At 40.5% G+C, this 17398-nt stretch overlaps 1 protein-coding gene across 1 annotated transcript; it reads right to left on the reverse strand.

The window, feature by feature from the left end:
* Window positions 1-3898: 3898 nt before the first annotated feature.
* Window positions 3899-16829, reverse strand: CHRNA9 (cholinergic receptor nicotinic alpha 9 subunit). Its single transcript, XM_090268187.1, has 5 exons — window positions 16410-16829; window positions 15956-16101; window positions 14850-15004; window positions 7498-8030; window positions 3899-4483 (listed from the first exon to the last, which is right to left on the reverse strand). Exons 1-5 carry the CDS (start codon window positions 16471-16473, stop codon window positions 3942-3944), a joined length of 1440 nt encoding a protein of 479 aa, XP_090124313.1. The 5' UTR covers window positions 16474-16829; the 3' UTR covers window positions 3899-3941.
* Between the last annotated feature and the right edge of the window lie 569 nt (window positions 16830-17398).

Below are 17398 nucleotides of genomic sequence, written 5' to 3' on the forward strand. Positions count from 1 at the left end.
TCTCACAGAGTCTTTTCCAAGCTTTCCCGCAAATGGAGTCATCATTATTCTCATGGCATTTTGTCCATAGAATATGATAGCACCTTTTATACTACCTTATATTTGTCTGTTTCCTTTACTGTCTTCTTTAAATAACTGTGAGCAACATGTGAGCAACTAAAGGGTTTAACTGCCTTCTATTTGTTCCTTCTGAGGCTGTTGAGCAATAAAGATTGTGCAAATAAATAAACACAAGAATTTTTTTAAATGTCTATATGTTTAAACCAACTACCATCCTCTCTTTCCTGGGATAACCACTGACTTCTCTCCACTTCTCTTCCTTTGTTTTTAATTGGTAAAGGAATAGATGAGGAGTTGGAAATCAGGAAGTGGGTATTAGTATTGGGATCATTTTAATCAAGTGCGTAGCTGGGGAAAATTGGAAAACACATTTTATTGAAAGTAGGAAAAAAGTTGAGAAGCAAAGGAAGTAATTTAGATCAGAAATTCAGAATTCAGAATGAGAATCCTCAGTCTCCCCTATCCTAAATCATGTTCTCCCATGGCTAAAAGCAATGTGGTTTTAGCAGACCTGGCCCCAGCTCGAAGTACCAGTGCAGACGGTTGGAATCCCAGCTCCGATTACCACCTAGTTGGATGCTGAGGAGGTAGGTTACTTACATCCACCATCCTCTGACACAATGTCTTCCTTTGCGAAAGAGGACTAGAAAGACCTGCCTGCCTAACTTACAGAATGTTGTGGAGATCAAAAGGGACTAAAAGGGACCAGCCTTATACCTAATATTTGCTATAACACCCAATGCAAATGTGAATCATGCAGCTTTGTTATATGTAGCAGAAACTCAATAAATGTTTGGTGAATAAATGGATGAATGAATGAATGAAGGAGCCTAATTTGCTGACAATCTTATTTAAATCAAAGACTAAATGCAGAAACAACTTCATCTTTAGGGTTTATATAAAGCATTACCAACATATAGAACATCATTGTTATGAAGAAAACTCTTCCCTGTTGAGCTGTTGATCCTTAGACTTCCTTTATATGGATCAACATTTTTTAATGCCATTATATGAGATATGATTTGAAATGCACCTTGCCTGAGAAAGATAACATCAAGACTCAAACCGCATTAAGAAATATACAAATATTTTTCTTTTTTAAAGAATGCTTTAATAGGGACTAAGGGGAAAATCAGTTTATTTTGTTTTAACTTTTAAACAGTAATATAGTTTACCTCATTATCTACATGGCTAAAGGGGAGAAGAATTGTGTGATCAAGAAGCCAGCTACTTACTGCTATGGTAGGCTATAAAAGAGTCCTTCTCAGACTTCCGACCAAGATGGAGGCCTAAACAGACACACTGCGTCTCCCTCCACAAGTAAGAAGGAATACAACTACCTCAAAACTACAGACAACCAGAAGTTTCAGAAAATTGAGATGCATGTAAGTCCAATAAGCAAATATATAAAGAAGAAATACTCATCCAGACAGGTAGGAGGGACAGAGCCAGGGTGGAGAGGACACGGTGTGGTGGCAGCAGCTGCAGCAGCGGCTGGCTGGAAGAAAGTGAGTCACACATTTAAAAAGGTCAATAGGGACACCTGGGGAGGACTCCCAGCACCAGACCAGACTGTATAGCTCATGGTGCCAGTACCGGGCAAATCAAGCCTCATTGCTTCTGACTGTGCAAACCAGTGGGGGTTGGGGCAGAGGCAGAAACTTCCTGTCTCTCAGCAGAGTCCACTTGTTTAAAGGGCCCCCACAGTCCTAGAATGTCTGCAGACCCACCCACTCTGGAACAGCCAGGGCAACAGCTAGAGAGGTGCCAGTCCCATACCAAAGTGGGAGAACTGCCCAGAAAAGGGGCGAGTGCTGAGCAAGCACTCTCAAACCCCTCCCCCCCACACAGCATCACAACGTGGTGAAATGAATCACCCTGTACTGACAAATACCTAAGGCTATGCGCCTTAAAAGTAACAGGTGTGACAGCTCTACCTAAGACACAGAGGCAAACAAACACAGGAGCCTGTCAAGATGAGCAGACAAAGAGGTATGGCCCAAAATGAGGAACAGATCAAGGTTCCAGTGGGAGAACTAAGTGATGAGGAGATAACCAACTTAACAGACGTAGAGTTCAAAACACTGGTGATAAGGATGCTCATAGACTTGACAGATATGCTTAACTATGGCAAAGGCATAAGGGAAGAAGTGAAGGCTATGCTAAATGAAACAAAGGAAAATCCACACAAAACCAATGGTGAAGGAAAGGAACTGGGTTCAAATCAATGATTTGGAACATAAGGAAGAAAAAAACAGTCAACCAGTACAGAATGAAAAAACAGGAATTGAAAAAAATGAGCAGAGGCTTAGGAACCTCTGGGACAACTTTAAACATGCCAACATCCAAATCATAGAGGTGCCAGAAGGAGGAGAGGAAGAGCAAGAAATTGAAAGCTTATGTGAAAAAATAATGAAGGAAAACTCCCCAAATTAGGCAAAGAAAATAGACTTACAAGTCCATGAAGCACAGAGAGTCCCAAACAATCTAGATCCAAAGAGGACCACACAAGACACATCATAATTAAAATGCCAAAAGTTAAAGATAAAGAGAATCTCAAAAGCAGCAGGGGAAAAGCAGAGAGTTACCTACAAAGGGGTAATTATAAGACTCTCAGCTTATTTCTCAAAAGAAGCTTTGCAGGCAAGAAGGGACCAGCAAGAAGTATTCAATGTGATGAAAAGCAAGGACCTACAACCAAGACTACTCTGGCCAGCAAAACTATCATTTAGAATGGAAAGGCAGAGGAAGTGCTTCACAGACAAGGTAAAGCTAAAGGAGTTCATCATCACCAAGCCGTTATTATATGAAATGTCAAACGGACTTACTAAAAAAAAGAAGATCAACACTATGACCATTAAAATGACAACAAACTCACAGCAATCAACAACTGAATCTAAAATATAGAAACAAAATCCAACTAAGCAAGCAACTAGAACAGGAACAGAATCATAGGTATGGGGTTCATTTGGAGGGTTATCAGCTGGGAGGAGGAAGGGGGAGAAATGGAAAAATGGTGCAGGGATTAAGAAGCAGAATTGGTTGGTACAAAATAGACAGGAGGGAGTTAAGAATAATATAGGAAATGGTGAAGCCAAAGAACTTATATGCATGATCCATGGACATGAACTAAGGTGGGGAGGATTGCTGGAGGGAAGGGGGGTACTGGGCAGAGGGTAGCAAAGGGAAAAAAATTGGGACTACTGGAATGACATAATCAATAAAACATACTTAAAAAATAAAAATAAAAATACATATTTTTTTAAAGGCCACACACACAAAAGATTTTTATGGTTTCAGATCTACTATTTAAGTCTTTAATCCATTTTGAATTTATTCTTGTGTGTGGTGTAAGAAGGTGGTCTAATTTCACTTTTATGCACATATCGTTCAATTTTCCCAACACCATTTAGTGAATAAACTAACTTTTCAGGTAAAAAATAAATAAAATAAAAGACTCCTCTATTTCCTCCATATTCCAACCGATGAAATGTTTTGGCCCTCCTGCATAATTTAACCTGACAGATATCTAAAATATTGATTTGATTTTTTCTCTTTACAAATTATTTTTATTGTATTTTTTCCATTACCATTTATCCCTTCATGCCCTCTCCCAGTTCACCCATCTCCCTTCCCCCTGCAATCACCACACTGTTGTCTGTGCCCATGAGCTCTTTCCCTTTTTTTTTTGAAGTTAAGAATTAAAAGCAAAGACAACATAACACCTAAATTATAAATTATATATATTTGTGTATATATATCATATATTATGTTTGTTTATATATCATGTATATATATATATATATATATATGACTTGGAAGAATTATTAGGGTATATCACAGGAAATTTTATTAACTTATCTCCACACACCAAATGCCTATTACTCTGCTCTTGCTATGACCAAAACAGTCATCACAAACACCATAATGAAAAATATCCACATGAAGAATCTGTCTATGACTTTCGCAACCTTCTTCCATTCACTCCCCTTGGAACTGGTGGCCTTGTGGTCTTTGAGGTACTTGGCAATGTATTTGATATTCCTCGTCAGCACTTTGTACCGTGCACAGTAACTGTCAGCATCCTGTGGGTTCTCTCCCTGGTACCCCAAGTCTTTCTTCAAGAGTTTGTTTATTTCCTTCTTTCTGGGAAAGCCTTTGTTCCCAGCTGTTTTCTGATTAGGCTCTGGAAGTTTGTCATAAACCTCAGAGAGGTGATCCCGCTCCCTGTCACGGCGGGGGCTAAGGCAGTTCTCACCCACGTCGTACACAAACAAGATCCTGGACATGTACTTCAGTATAACCACCCTGGCCCAATGTGGCACTGGCCGGGCCTCGGCCCCACAGAAGTGGATATTCATCACCATAATGGTCAAAGCAGTGGAGGCTGTGATCAAGGCCATGGTAGCAATGTAGTATTTTCCTGAAAAATATCAACAACCAAGTCAGCTTAAAACTGACCTAATGTTTGGCTCAAAAAACAACCCCTTTCTCTAAGGAAGCTACATATACTAATGGGTAGTAGTATACCCTTTTGAATCAAATTCCCTAGGTTCAAATTCCAGATCTGTCACTCAGTAGATTTGTGGCCTGAAACAAGTTACATATACATTCCTGCTAAGCCTCAGCTTCTTTCTCTGTAAAATGAGTATAACAGTAGTATCTAACCAATAGGAATATGGAGAGGCTCAGCTGAGGTGATACATGTAAAGTCCTCAGCATTGTCCTTTGTCCCAACTTAAAAGGTTTATAAATGTTTGCTGAGGTCATCATGTGAAAAACTTTCACTTTCAACAAACAAATAATTAACAATCTCAGCCAGTTCTCAGAATTGTCTTCAGACCTCATTAATGTGAAAGTCCATTACTATTGGATAAGAAGAGACACTGTGTCACTATGTCTTCAACATGCATATGTTTTTAACATTTGATTACATAAAACAAATATTCCTTAAGAAAATTAAGGAAAGGAGCAACAAAATAACAGTAAAAATATGTAAAATATAGAACAAAAAAACAAGAAGATGAACAAAATCAAAAGCAAGGTATTTGAAAAAGTAATAAAATTGATAAAGTATTGATAAGGCCACTCAAAATAGAAGCATATTGTAGTGGGGAGAGAAAGAGAGAGAGGATACAAAAGAGGAAATAACAAAATAAAAATTTATAAAACAATATAATAATTTTATAAATAGCTGTATGATGATACATTTGAAAACCTAGATGAAATTTCTAGAAATACATCAGATGTCAAATTTAGTGCAAGAAGAAGAATCACTTTAATAGAAATAGAATTAATCAAATACCTCTACTAACCCTCCCCTCAAATACTCTAGCGCCAAAAGGTTTGACAAGTGAGTCTTACCAAACTTTTAAGAAATAGGTAGCTCATTTTATTCAAGTTGTTCCAGAAAAAGAAAAAGAGGATAAACTGCCTGGCTATGTTATGAAGTCAACTTAGCTTTGAGTCCAAAAGTAACAAAAAAGGAAATATTAAGGACATATCACTTATAGACATATTTGAGAAAGTCCTATAACAATTATTAGCTAATTAAACCCTTTGGTGTCTTAAAATGATAATTCGTCATGATAAAGGAGGGCTTAGTTCAACATCAGAAAACCTAATTCACTTCGTTAATGGAGTAAAAGAGAAAACTTATATGTTTATCTTAACAGATGAAAACAATGGATTTAAAGTATCCATCATTCATTTATTATTTGTTAAAAGCTCTGAGTAAACAAAAACTAAATGGAACTTTTCTTAATATGAAAAAGGCTAAGGGCAAGACGCCTAGATCAAATGCTATACTTAATGAAGAAAACTTGAACATGTTTCTATAAGACTGGAAGTACATCTCATAGGTGTTGCAAATAAATTGTGATTGTTAATACATATTCTCAAGATCTGTGTGCATTTTTCTTTTAAAAAATACACATTTTATACTATCACAGAAACAGAAGAAGTAATGCTTGCAAAATTCCTCAGACATGTCCTGAGACATCTTTCTTTAGAAACAGTCAGCTTGCTGTTGAATGTCACCACTAAAGAAAAGAAAAGGATCTACCAATTGATGCTGCTTCAAGTAGGGTTATGATTGGATGTCATCACTGTCCATTATTTCTGCCTCTCAGAAGAGGTAATAAAAATGCCAATACACCTCTTCCTCTTTATTAGTAGTAGAGTAGGGGATACAGAAACTTTGAGATCTTTTTCTTAAAAAGGTACTTGTGTGTCTGTGTCTGTGTGTTGCTTGGAGAAACATAAAAAGCAAACCTCCAAACAGAGAAACCAATGTAGTGTCGTCTAAATACGGGATTCAGTAGAGGGTAAAAGGGAAATGCAATATCCCTTTGATATTGGTCTCTACATCTCTTGTTCTGAAATGTCTCCTCATTGCTTACTTTAAGGAACTAAAAATTTGGTCTAGCTTTTGATTTGGATCAGCATCTTTTACAACACGTCATTGACATAGAAGTGTTGGAGCTGAGTGGCAGGGCATGGGTATTGAAGTGTTAGGGGGAATCTCAGAAAAAAGTAGATTAAAAAAAAAGAAAAGGAGGCAGAAATGGTAATCTGTCTACACTCTACCAGAGGGGCATTTCATTACTGCAGATTGATAAAAATGTGATCTACTTTAGAAGTCACCCCAGGTTCTCAAAGCTTGCCCAAGATTGCTAAATTAAAGTCTTTCAGTATAAGAACCTCCATTTTAACAAGGCCTCCCACACCTACGAGATCCCATAGAAGTTGAGAATTATTCTATTAAAGGTAGACAGTGAGCTTAAAGATCCAGAGTATCATTTCTATCATGTTTGTCACTCTTCCCAAGAAGAGACCCCTTATGATGTGAAAAGATAAAAACAGTGACTGTTTTCTGGATACGTACCATAAGCCAGGTTCTGCACTAAGCAACGACACGTGAGGTAGCAGTTGCATGAGTTTTGCTGGCGATGTAGCAGAGACTCAAAGATTAAGTAACTTGTAGATTTCTTTGACTTCAAAATCAAGGCCTTAAACTGTAAGTCAGCGGTTTTTAGATTTGAACAAAACGTATATCAAAATCACCCAAAAGGCTTGTTAAAACAATTGCCAGCCCTCACTCTCAAAGTTTCTAATTCATTAAGTCTAAGGTGGGTCCCGAGAATTTGCATTTCTAAAACAATGCTGATGTTGTTGGTCTGGGGCCACCCTTTGAGAACCACTGCTTTAAACTATGTTGTCCCCCACTCTTCCTTTGGGTCAATCTGGAGACCACAAGACCAGTTTCGTTTCCAACGGCCACATCTGTATTCAAAGATCCTAACCCAAGACACTAAATGAAGTACGTGACAGCCTGTGTTGAGTGTGAAGCTGGCCTAATTGTTATAAGTTTAAAGGCACAGATATAACACCAGTCACTACAAAGTTAGGCTCAAAGTGTAAGACACATGAACTCACCTATCAGAGGGACATTTTCTGAAGCTGGCATGATCTCTGCCACCATGAGCTGAAATACAGTCATGGCCAATAGGATGGTCACTCCCAGGGAGACCTTTTCCCCAGAGGCCGCAGGGAGATAAAAACTCAGAGGAGCCAGAAAAGATATGAGGATGCAGGGGATGAGGAGGTTGACAATATAGAAGGAGGACCTCCTCTTCAGAAGGAGGGTGAATGTCACATCCGGGTAAGGCTCAGAGCAGCAGCCATAGGAGATCACGTTCTTCACAGCAGGCATGCCATGGACCTCCCACTCCACATCCTCAATGAAGTCAGAGAGGTCTCCGCTGTCTAGGGCATTGAATAGGTCCACCTGATTGCCATTGTAGGTCCAGGAACCAAAGGTCAGGTTGCACTGCTGGTTATCAAAAGGGAAGTAGGTGACATCCACCACACAGGAGCTTTTGGTGATGGCTGGTGCATCCCAGGTGATCAGCCCATCATATCGCAGGACCACGTTGGTATTCACAGGCTCAGAAGATTCATCGTCAGCCCTGGAGGTTAGAGGATGAAAATGAGAGCAGCTTGCTGGAAGAACTCACCTACTCCCTACTCCAGACAGTTCCCACACTGTGTCCATTACTTTAATGTCCTTGGCAATGGGCCACCATTCTCCCCAGCGCTTTGTCTTGAAAATCTGGAATCAACTCTAATTTTCTCTTCTTCGTCTTCTGTGACTAGGGAGGGGCAAGTTGTCCTGGATTCTTCCTTTAAAGCATCTCTGTTCCATGTCCCTTCCTCTCTAGTCCCAATGCCACTCTCTTGGTCCAGGTATGATTTTTACAGTCAGAAAAAAGCAAACCCGTCGAAGCTAAAATCTAAAAGGAAGGCTCTGCTTACCTGATTTTATTAACTTTGGGCACAAGAATTTTATAATAACTTTTTGTTGCTGTTGAAAGATTAGTACATGTTTATTGTAGAATATTTGGAAAAGAAAAAATTCATTCACCCATAATTTAAGAGACAATCATTTGTTCCGGATAAATTTTTATTGTCAACATTTATGCCTGGCATTTTGGGGTGCAGAATTTTTATTTCCCTTTAGGGAATTACTCTTTTTCTACCATCACTGCAAGGCAGATGGCCTGTTGATTAAGCCAGAACAGGAGTTGTGACTTTCTGTCCAGGGACAGCCAGACAAAGATAACTGTATAGGAAGGGAGCAAGGGGATGCATACCCTGACCTCACTTTTTCTCCCTTTAATTGCCCACTGGTGCTCCCCATTCATAAAAGCCAGAGGACAAAGAAGCCCACTATCTCTGGATGAGTTTAAAGACATTCCTATTTATTCATCCCATGACCAATATCTTATTCTATCTACTCCCATCCCACGTTCCAGCCAGATGTCTCCCACAGTCTCCTTCACTTACACGCCACCAGCCAAGGCTGAAACCATAACAGGTCCTGGGAGTTTTCCCTTTTTTATTCAAACGCTTTCTTCTAGCTATAATATTCTGCATGTAGAAATCTAATACATTGTTCAAGACTCACCTCCTAAAATGCTATTGGATGTCAATTGTAACTGAAAAATAAAATGTAAAAATAAATAAAACTACATTTTTAAAAAGACCCACCTCCTTTGAGAAGACTTCCCTGCCTCTCTAGTCAAAATGAAATCTCCATCTTTGAAGGTCCCTGGCACTTTATTTCTCTGTTATAAGGAATTTACATTTTTACCCTACATTATCATTTTTACATACATTTCTTATGATACCATTCCTTCAGGCCATAGACTGAGTTTTAAAATCCTAATTTATTCCTCAACACATTACAGAACGCACTGCACAAAAGAAAGGTAGGTAAGTTAGTAAATGGGTTGGCTGAATGAATAAGGCTCATTCTCCTTTAGAAAGTGTCATGACATCATAGAAATATCAGAGAGATTTTTGGATTCAAAATCTGGTTCAGGTTTTATAACATCAAGAAAGTTACCTCTCTGTCACTCACCTGTAAAAATAGGGATTATAATACCTTAAGTTTCTTTTTAAAATTTTATGTTAAGTACATAACTATATGTATTAATTTCTTATTGCTATCATAACATTTCCACAAACCTAGTGTCTTAAAACAGTATAAATTTAACATCTTTGTCATTCTATAGGTCAGAAACCCTAAACTCAAGATGGAGACAAGGCTGCACTCCTTCTGGTGGCTCTGAAGGAGAGTAATTTCCTTGTCTTTTCTGGTTCCTGGAGGCCGCCTGCATTCCTTGGAGCAGGGTTCCTTCCTTCCATCACTCTGATCTCTGTTGCCTTCAAAGCATCTCCTACCCTGACCCTCCGAGGGTCCCCCTTTTTTTATAAGGACTAGTGTTTACTTTGGGCCCACCAGGGTAATATCCTCATCTCAGTTCCTTAAATTAATCACACCTGCAAAGTCCCTTTGCCACTTTAGGTGACATATCCCCAGGCTTCAGGAATTAGGATGTGAACACTTTTGGGACCATCATTCTTTCCCCCGCACTCTGCAAAACCCAGCTCCGCCTGACACATAGTAAGTGTCCAATATATATTATGTACTTGCTTCTCTTCCCCTTCCCTCTGCTTCTAACTGGGTTCCATGTTCTCAACTAGAATTTGAAAAAATTACAGGGACCAAAGTTCAAAATGGAGGTCGAGAGAACAGCATGACCTGAGGAGAATATTTAAATTGTTTCCCTCTTTTCTTCCCTTTCCTCAGCTACTTGGTGTTCTTCAGGGCTTCTCTGCCCCTCCACAGCTGATGAGAGACTAAACTGATTCTAGTCGGCCTGCACTTGAGCACACAGGCCTCTCCAGGTGGGGGCTGTGAGAATCCCACCCCCAGAACTGCACGGGAGAGATCAGTGAGAACCGGCCAGGGTTTCAGGCACCAGAGAGCGCCCTGAGCCTCAGCATAGACACGTCCGTTCACTCAAGCCCACAACCCGTCCCTTTTTCCATCTCCAATGTCTCGGTCTTTCAAGTATCTCCTTTTCTCCCCTTCCACATTAAACAGAAATCCCCTTTTCTTCCAAGGCTAACTTCCCTTAGGTGCCATGATTGTTTTCCTCCCAAGTCTCCTTCAGGATTTCACTTTCCTTGGTCTCTTTTATTCTCTCTGGCTTCTCCAGTCCCTTCCCAACTTTGTTCCCAAGCCTCCTCTACCAGCTTCTCTTCCTCCCAGCCACTTCCCACCTCTCTCCTCTCTTTCCACAGACTGCTCTCAAGAGCAACTGATACCTGCTGCTGTCACTTCCCCGTCTTGCTTGCACTCCTGCAACCTGACTTTCTCCCTGCAGATTCTCCTTCAAAGGTCATTCACGACTCACAAACAGGCAAATCTAAAGATGGCTTCTAAGCCCCTATCCTGTTCAACTCTTCCCAAGCATTGCACACTGTGGCTCATTCCTAGACATCCTCTCTCCCTTGGTTTCTTTGACACAATTCTCCCTCAGTTCTCCTTCTATTCCTTTATCCATTTCTTCTAAGCATCCTCTGTAAATTCTTCAAGGAGGAGTTTTCCCAATTTTATCCTCAGCCATTTTTTTCTTCCTTCCCTGAATAGTCTTACAAGTGGTTAAAGAGCTTCTGATACCTCTGTCCTTGACCTTACTTTCAGGTTTAAGGCTTGCCTTTGCAATTTCTTTATTGATCTTCTCCATGTGAATGTCCCTTTGGTCCCCCAAACTGAGCAGGTCCCACACCAAATTTGTCATCTTTTTTTTCGAAACCTGTTCCTCTTCCTCCTCCCTTATTGTCAATCTTATCTAAAAGCTTCACTGTCAGCCTTGGCTGATGTGGTTCAGCAGGCCTGAGAACCAAAGGGTCATCGGTTCAATCCCCAGTCAGGGCACATGCCTAGGTTGAGGGCCAGGTCCCCAGCTGAGGGTGAGCAATAGGCAACCACACATTGATGTTTCTCTCCCTCTCTTTCTCCCTCTCTCCCCTCTGCCTAAAAATAAATAAATAAAGTCTTTAAAAAATAAAAAGTTTCACTGTCCTCTCAATTATCTAGGCCAGTAATTTTCAACCTTTTCATCTCGTGGCACACATAAACTAATTAGTAAAGTTCTGTGGCACACCCAAAAATATATATTTTTTGCCAATCTGACAAAAAAAATAGGTATAATTTTGATTCATTCATACCAGACAATTATTATTGTGTTGGCTGTTGTCATTTTTTAAATTTTATTTGGCAATCTAAGGGAAAAGAGATCAGTACCCCTGACTAAGTAGTCAGGTATTCCATGCTTTAGAAATTATTACAACACACCAGTTGAAAATCACTTATCTAGGCTACTTAACTAAAATTTAAAGCTAAATTCTAGAAAATCATTCTGAATACAATAGGGCACCCAATTCCTCAATAGGTCTAAAATCCAAGTATTAAAACCCAACAATTATAACTCACATAATAAATGCACATTTGGGATTTCTATAATCCACACTTCACCAAATCTAAAAATGTCAGAAATTTCTTGTAGCCTCTTATACTAACTATTATATTGACCATATACTTAGACTAAACAATGTCACTGGAACTTTGACCCCCAATTTCTTTATTCTTTTACTGACTTGGTAAAAGGGCCAGTATCTGCTTGAACCATTATATTCTTGAAGAGCTCACTACCTCTTGGGAAAATTTATTGCTCGTTATTAGTTATTATTTTTTAATTGCTTATCTTTTTAATTTCTATTTATTGTGTTGGGTTTTGTCTTTTGGAGCAATTTCTCTCTTTTCTCTACTCATTTTCTTTTTCTTTTTTTAAATTATTTTTCGAGAGAGAAAGGGAGGGAAAACAAGAGCAAGAGAAACATCGGTGTGCGAGAGATACATCAACAGGTTGCCTCTCGCACGCCCCCAACTGGCGACCTGGTCTGTACTCAATCCATTGAGCCACACCAGCCAGGGCTCTACCTTATTTTTGTTGATTGCCTAAGATAGCCATCACGTCTTGCCAAGGACTTTTATCTTCCAAACTAAGCATCAACAAATTTAACTACTACTCATATGTAGCAGTTTCCAGGCCTATCACCCCCTAACAAGTCTAGCCCTGTGGATTTAGGCACCAATGGTAAATCTAGATGTTAGACATCTTTCTACCTAAACTATCTTTATCACATTTGACTGGATCATCTGCCATATATGCCTCTTTTCCCTCCCCACTACCACTCAGAAAGCCCATTTTGTAGTCTACAAGGTTCTGTACCAGCTTCTGGGAAGTAGTGATATTATTTATATCTGGAATCAGAAGGTTCTGTGGGTTCAGGGATGCAGCTAGAACAACCAGGGTTAGGGAAATGGTTATGATTTGTGGTCCCTCTTTGCCTTATCATATAACTCTCTTCAATTCTCATTTTATTGGTTAAATAAAAAAACAAATGACATCCAACCATAGCTGCATTTAGAGTTTCCTTTAAATAGTAAAACTCTGATGTTACTGAGAAGGAGAACACAACTACCCATGACAGAAGGGCAGAGGAGATTAAAGGGTCAGCTGAGAGGAACAGAGATGCGTTGATTAACCAGTGTGGTGAAAAGCTTCTGTGTGTGAAAGGACAGGGAACCGAACTCATGCATCTCAACAGGGAGAATGGGGCCAGAATTTATCAAAGCCACAGTAGGTTTGTGGGAGCCCATGAGCATATAAGTGGTTTCTCTGATAAGGAGGAACTGGAGTAGGCTTTAACTTCAGTCACCACGCAAGTTTGCATGGAAGCATTTCAGTAAGAGGTGGGCACTGCTTCAGCCAATCAAAGCAGGAAGGAAAGGAGAACCAGCATGGTTTGTTTTCCAGGAGGAACTGTTAGAACTTACAGAATGCTATAAGTGCTCTATGTAAACTGTATTTTCTAATTACTCTCCTGCACCCTGTGGATGAGAGGAGGTAAGGGACTACATGGCTTATTCTCACCTTGTCTGTGGATGCATGTGGGAAGTGGGTAGGCAATGAACTGGAATGATAAAGCACAAGTATTTGCATGTTATCTTGCTTGGGAAGGAAAATGGAAGATTATTCTGGCCACTCAGAGTGGGGAATGGTCGGCAGGATCAGGGCTACGATTCAAGAGGTCATAACCCTCAGATGATCTCTCTGAATAAGGGGTGAGACTAAAAACCAGGCCGCAGCCCACCAGCGCCACTTCCTGAAGATAAACGCATGCCCATTAGCAGTCCGAGCTCTCTCTTAGGAGAGCTCCTGAGCTGCCCCTCATTCACCTTGTTCTGAGCCAAAGACCAGCCTTTCCCAACCCATAGAAACTTGAGTTCCAGAATAAAGAGACAGCCCTTTTGACAATGGATGGAGCAACTAATCCTGGATTGTGACAGACCAATGTGGTTCCTTCTCAAAATGTGGTCCATGGACCAGCAGGACTAACATCTGTGGCTTATAAAAATGCAGAACAAAAAACTCTACCCTAGATCAACTAAATCAGAATATGTATTTTAACAAGCTCCTCAGGTGATTCCTATGCACTTTACATTTTTAGAAACATAAATCTTACCTACCCATTTACTCAAGGCCCCTTGCTCTGAGAACAGCCAGCTAGTGACCTTATAATCTAGTTCATCCTCCACTCCATGCAAAGTTCAAAATACATAGGCCAGCTTCTAGAGGGCCCATTCTGATTTAATCTTAGGAGTATCATTATTGACACATGAGCTTGGAGAAGGGAACCGCACTATTATGGGTTAAGTTGTCCCCCACCACACACCAAATTCATATGTTGAAACCCTAGCCTCTGCCACTTCAAAATATGACGTTAATCAAAATAGAGTCATTCGAGATGTAATTAGTTAAGATAAGGTCACACTGGTATAGTAGAGTGGACACCTAATCCAACCTAACTGTGTTGGGTGTCCTTATAAAAGGGAAACACATGGACACCAACGACACAGAGAAAATGTCATGAGAAGATGAAGGCAGAGATTGGGGTGATGCTTCTACAAGTCAAGGAACAACGAAGATGGCCAGCAACCAACAGAAGCCAGGGGAGAGACCAGGAACAGATTCTTCAGAAGGAGCCAACCTTGCTGGCTGACACCTTGATTGTGCACTTCTAGCCTCCAGAACTGTGAGCTAACACATTTCTGTTGTTTAAGCTTCTTGGTGTGTGGCACTTGGTTACAGTAGCCCTAGAAAACTAATACAGTCTCTAATACAGTTCTTACCTGAAAAGAAGGATGTAGCTCTAAGCTTTTATGAGCTATTATTTTATCATCTAATATTTTATGACCATCATTTCAGGAATTGATACTTAAACATGTTTTAAATACTCCTTTTTAAATTATGTTTAAATTCTTTTAAATTAACGAGTTCATTCCTCAGAAACTACTGATTTGCGCTTACTTGTTATACAGGACAATGTCCGGCCTCCACACCAGGTCACTGGGGATCCTGATGGAGTCCAGTCCATCATACTGGTCTCGATCCCATGTGAGATACGCGTCATGCCAGATTTGGCGGATCCATAAATAGGCAGTCAGGATTTGGTTTCTTTCATCCTGCACAATGAACCCAGATATAATTTTGTTCAGCAGACACCTCACCTGAATGCCCTTCATCTCTAGAACACTTATTCTTCACACAGGAGTTCCAAGAGCACTGCTCTATTTTCAGTAAATATGTGAGAGCTTTCTCAGTCTAACCACTTGATAGAAAGCCAAGGCCATATTTCTTTTCTGCTCCATTTAGTATTCGAAATGCGAAGTGAAAAAATGTTTGTCACCAAATCTTTGCATGAATCAATTGACCACATTTCTCCAAAAAGGATCAACTGGGAATTCATTTTGAATGAAAAGTCAAGAAATATTTACAATGGATAAGAAAAGTCTTTCAAGTTTCATAACTTTATGTAATTAAACAAATCTAGGCACTAGGTATATCATCTTAAAACATCACCTATCTGTTTTTTAATTGGAATAAAATTCATATAACGTAAAACTCACCATTTTAACGATTTTGAAGTGGCTTTACAGTTTAACCATCCTGTGGCTTCCAGTGTATTCACAATGTTATGCAACCATCACCACTATCTAAATCCAGAACATTTTGTCACTGCCCCCCACACCGCTAAAAAAAACCCTAAGACCATCAAGCAGTCACTCACTATTTTCCCAGCCAATCCATGGCCCCTGCCAACCAATACTCCGCTCTCTGTCTCTATGGTTTTGCCTATCTTGGACATTTCATAGAAACGGAATTATACAATATGTAACACCATCTTTCTTTAGATGATCTAAGACTGGTACTGTTAATGACCAGTATATGTAACATTTAGTGAAATCCATTATGTAGAACACTTCCTTCCCTTGGCATCCCCTTCCTCTACCAGCATAAACACAGAGCTGTCTGTTCTCATTCTCTCTCAAATTCCCAGTTAACACATCCCTTTGGAAAACACTATTAGTTTCCTTCTAAGCAACATGCCAGAGTCATCACTTTATGGTACTCACCATGTCCTTAATCTGAGAAAGTGTAATCTGCAGTGTGACATTCAGGACATCATCTGTATCTTCTACTGGACGAAGAGCATTGGAATAGTCTTCAAAAAGGTCATTAAACAACTTCTGAGCATATTTTCCATCTGCTGTTTTTACAACTGCTCAAAAAGAGGGACCTGGATCAATATTCAGTGACATATATATTTCAAGACAAAGAACAGCAGACTGAGGACTATTAGAACTGGGGAGGACCCAGCATCAGCTAGTGACAAGCTTTTGGTCCTGATGGGAGTTGTTTTTCTAGAGTGACCCACCAGGATCAGCACGAGTCAGTAAGAAGCACGAACACTTCCTTGCACTTAGATCACTGGTTCTGTTTGCTGTGCTGCTCCCCCACCCACACCCCTCCCACCAAAGAAGTGGCCCCCAGTGAGCAGAGATGGTTACCCACCAACCTGTCTCTTACCTCTTAGTCTGGAGGCAACAAAGTAAATCCAACAAAAGGAGATGCAAGAATGGGGCCAGTTCATCTTTTTTCGGAGCCTTTATCAATTCCCAGCAAGGCAGCGCAGCTTCCACTTCCCTCGGTGGATGGGAAGGGCGTGGGCACAAAGATCCCGCCCTGGGGCAGTCTCACAGCAGCTGATGGGAGAGTCAGGTGTGCACCGCACAGAGAGCTGAGGTCCTGAGATCCCTCCTGTTCTGTAATCTGAGATGCCCAGCAGCTGAGATGCCCGGAATCCCAGGTGGGTTAGGTCAGGCAGTGCTGCCTTGGAAGGACTGTCACAGCTGAGGGTCCCTAGCCACCCTCAGCAGGAACATCCAGACCAAACTTCCAGGGAAACACAGGTAGGCACCCGACACCTTCAAGATCCTATCTTAAAAGAATGCATACTTTCTACACCTGCAGCAAGCAGATTCGACCTGAGTCTGGGGCTGAGGGAAACTGAACAGACCCAGCCACAGGGCAGCCATCTGGAAAGGCCATGAATGTTTTGAGCAGCATTTGAAGAGGAAAAGAGAAGCAGTTCCATGATCTTAAGAAACAGATTTGTGTTTGGCTTTCTTCTCTGCCTTCTGCTTCTCATCCTTGCTTCAGTCATCCCACTGGGCACAGATCCTGTGCAGTATGTGTGCGTCTATGTGTGAGGGCCGTGTTGGAAGGGAGAACAGCACTCACTCCCTTCAGAAACAGCAGCACTGTGATTTGCACCCGGGTTGGATGGCCAGCTCAGACCCTTCCTAGCTCTGCTACAGTACTGAGCCTTCCGGAACCAGACACTGGAAAAATACTGTGCCTTCTCTCCCGGAGTTACTAGGATACTGTATGCAAAAGCACTTTGAAAATTGTAAAGCACTATTTAAATGTTCTCAATTTTCACCTCTGATCGGCCTTGCAGATCCATAATTTCCATATTTACCAAGTTGCCCAGGGTTTACTAGCTCTAAAAAATG

Source organism: Furipterus horrens, unplaced genomic scaffold, assembly GCF_987537825.1.
Source record: "Furipterus horrens unplaced genomic scaffold, mFurHor1.1.pri manual_scaffold_2, whole genome shotgun sequence".
Classification (NCBI taxonomy): domain Eukaryota; kingdom Metazoa; phylum Chordata; class Mammalia; order Chiroptera; family Furipteridae; genus Furipterus; species Furipterus horrens.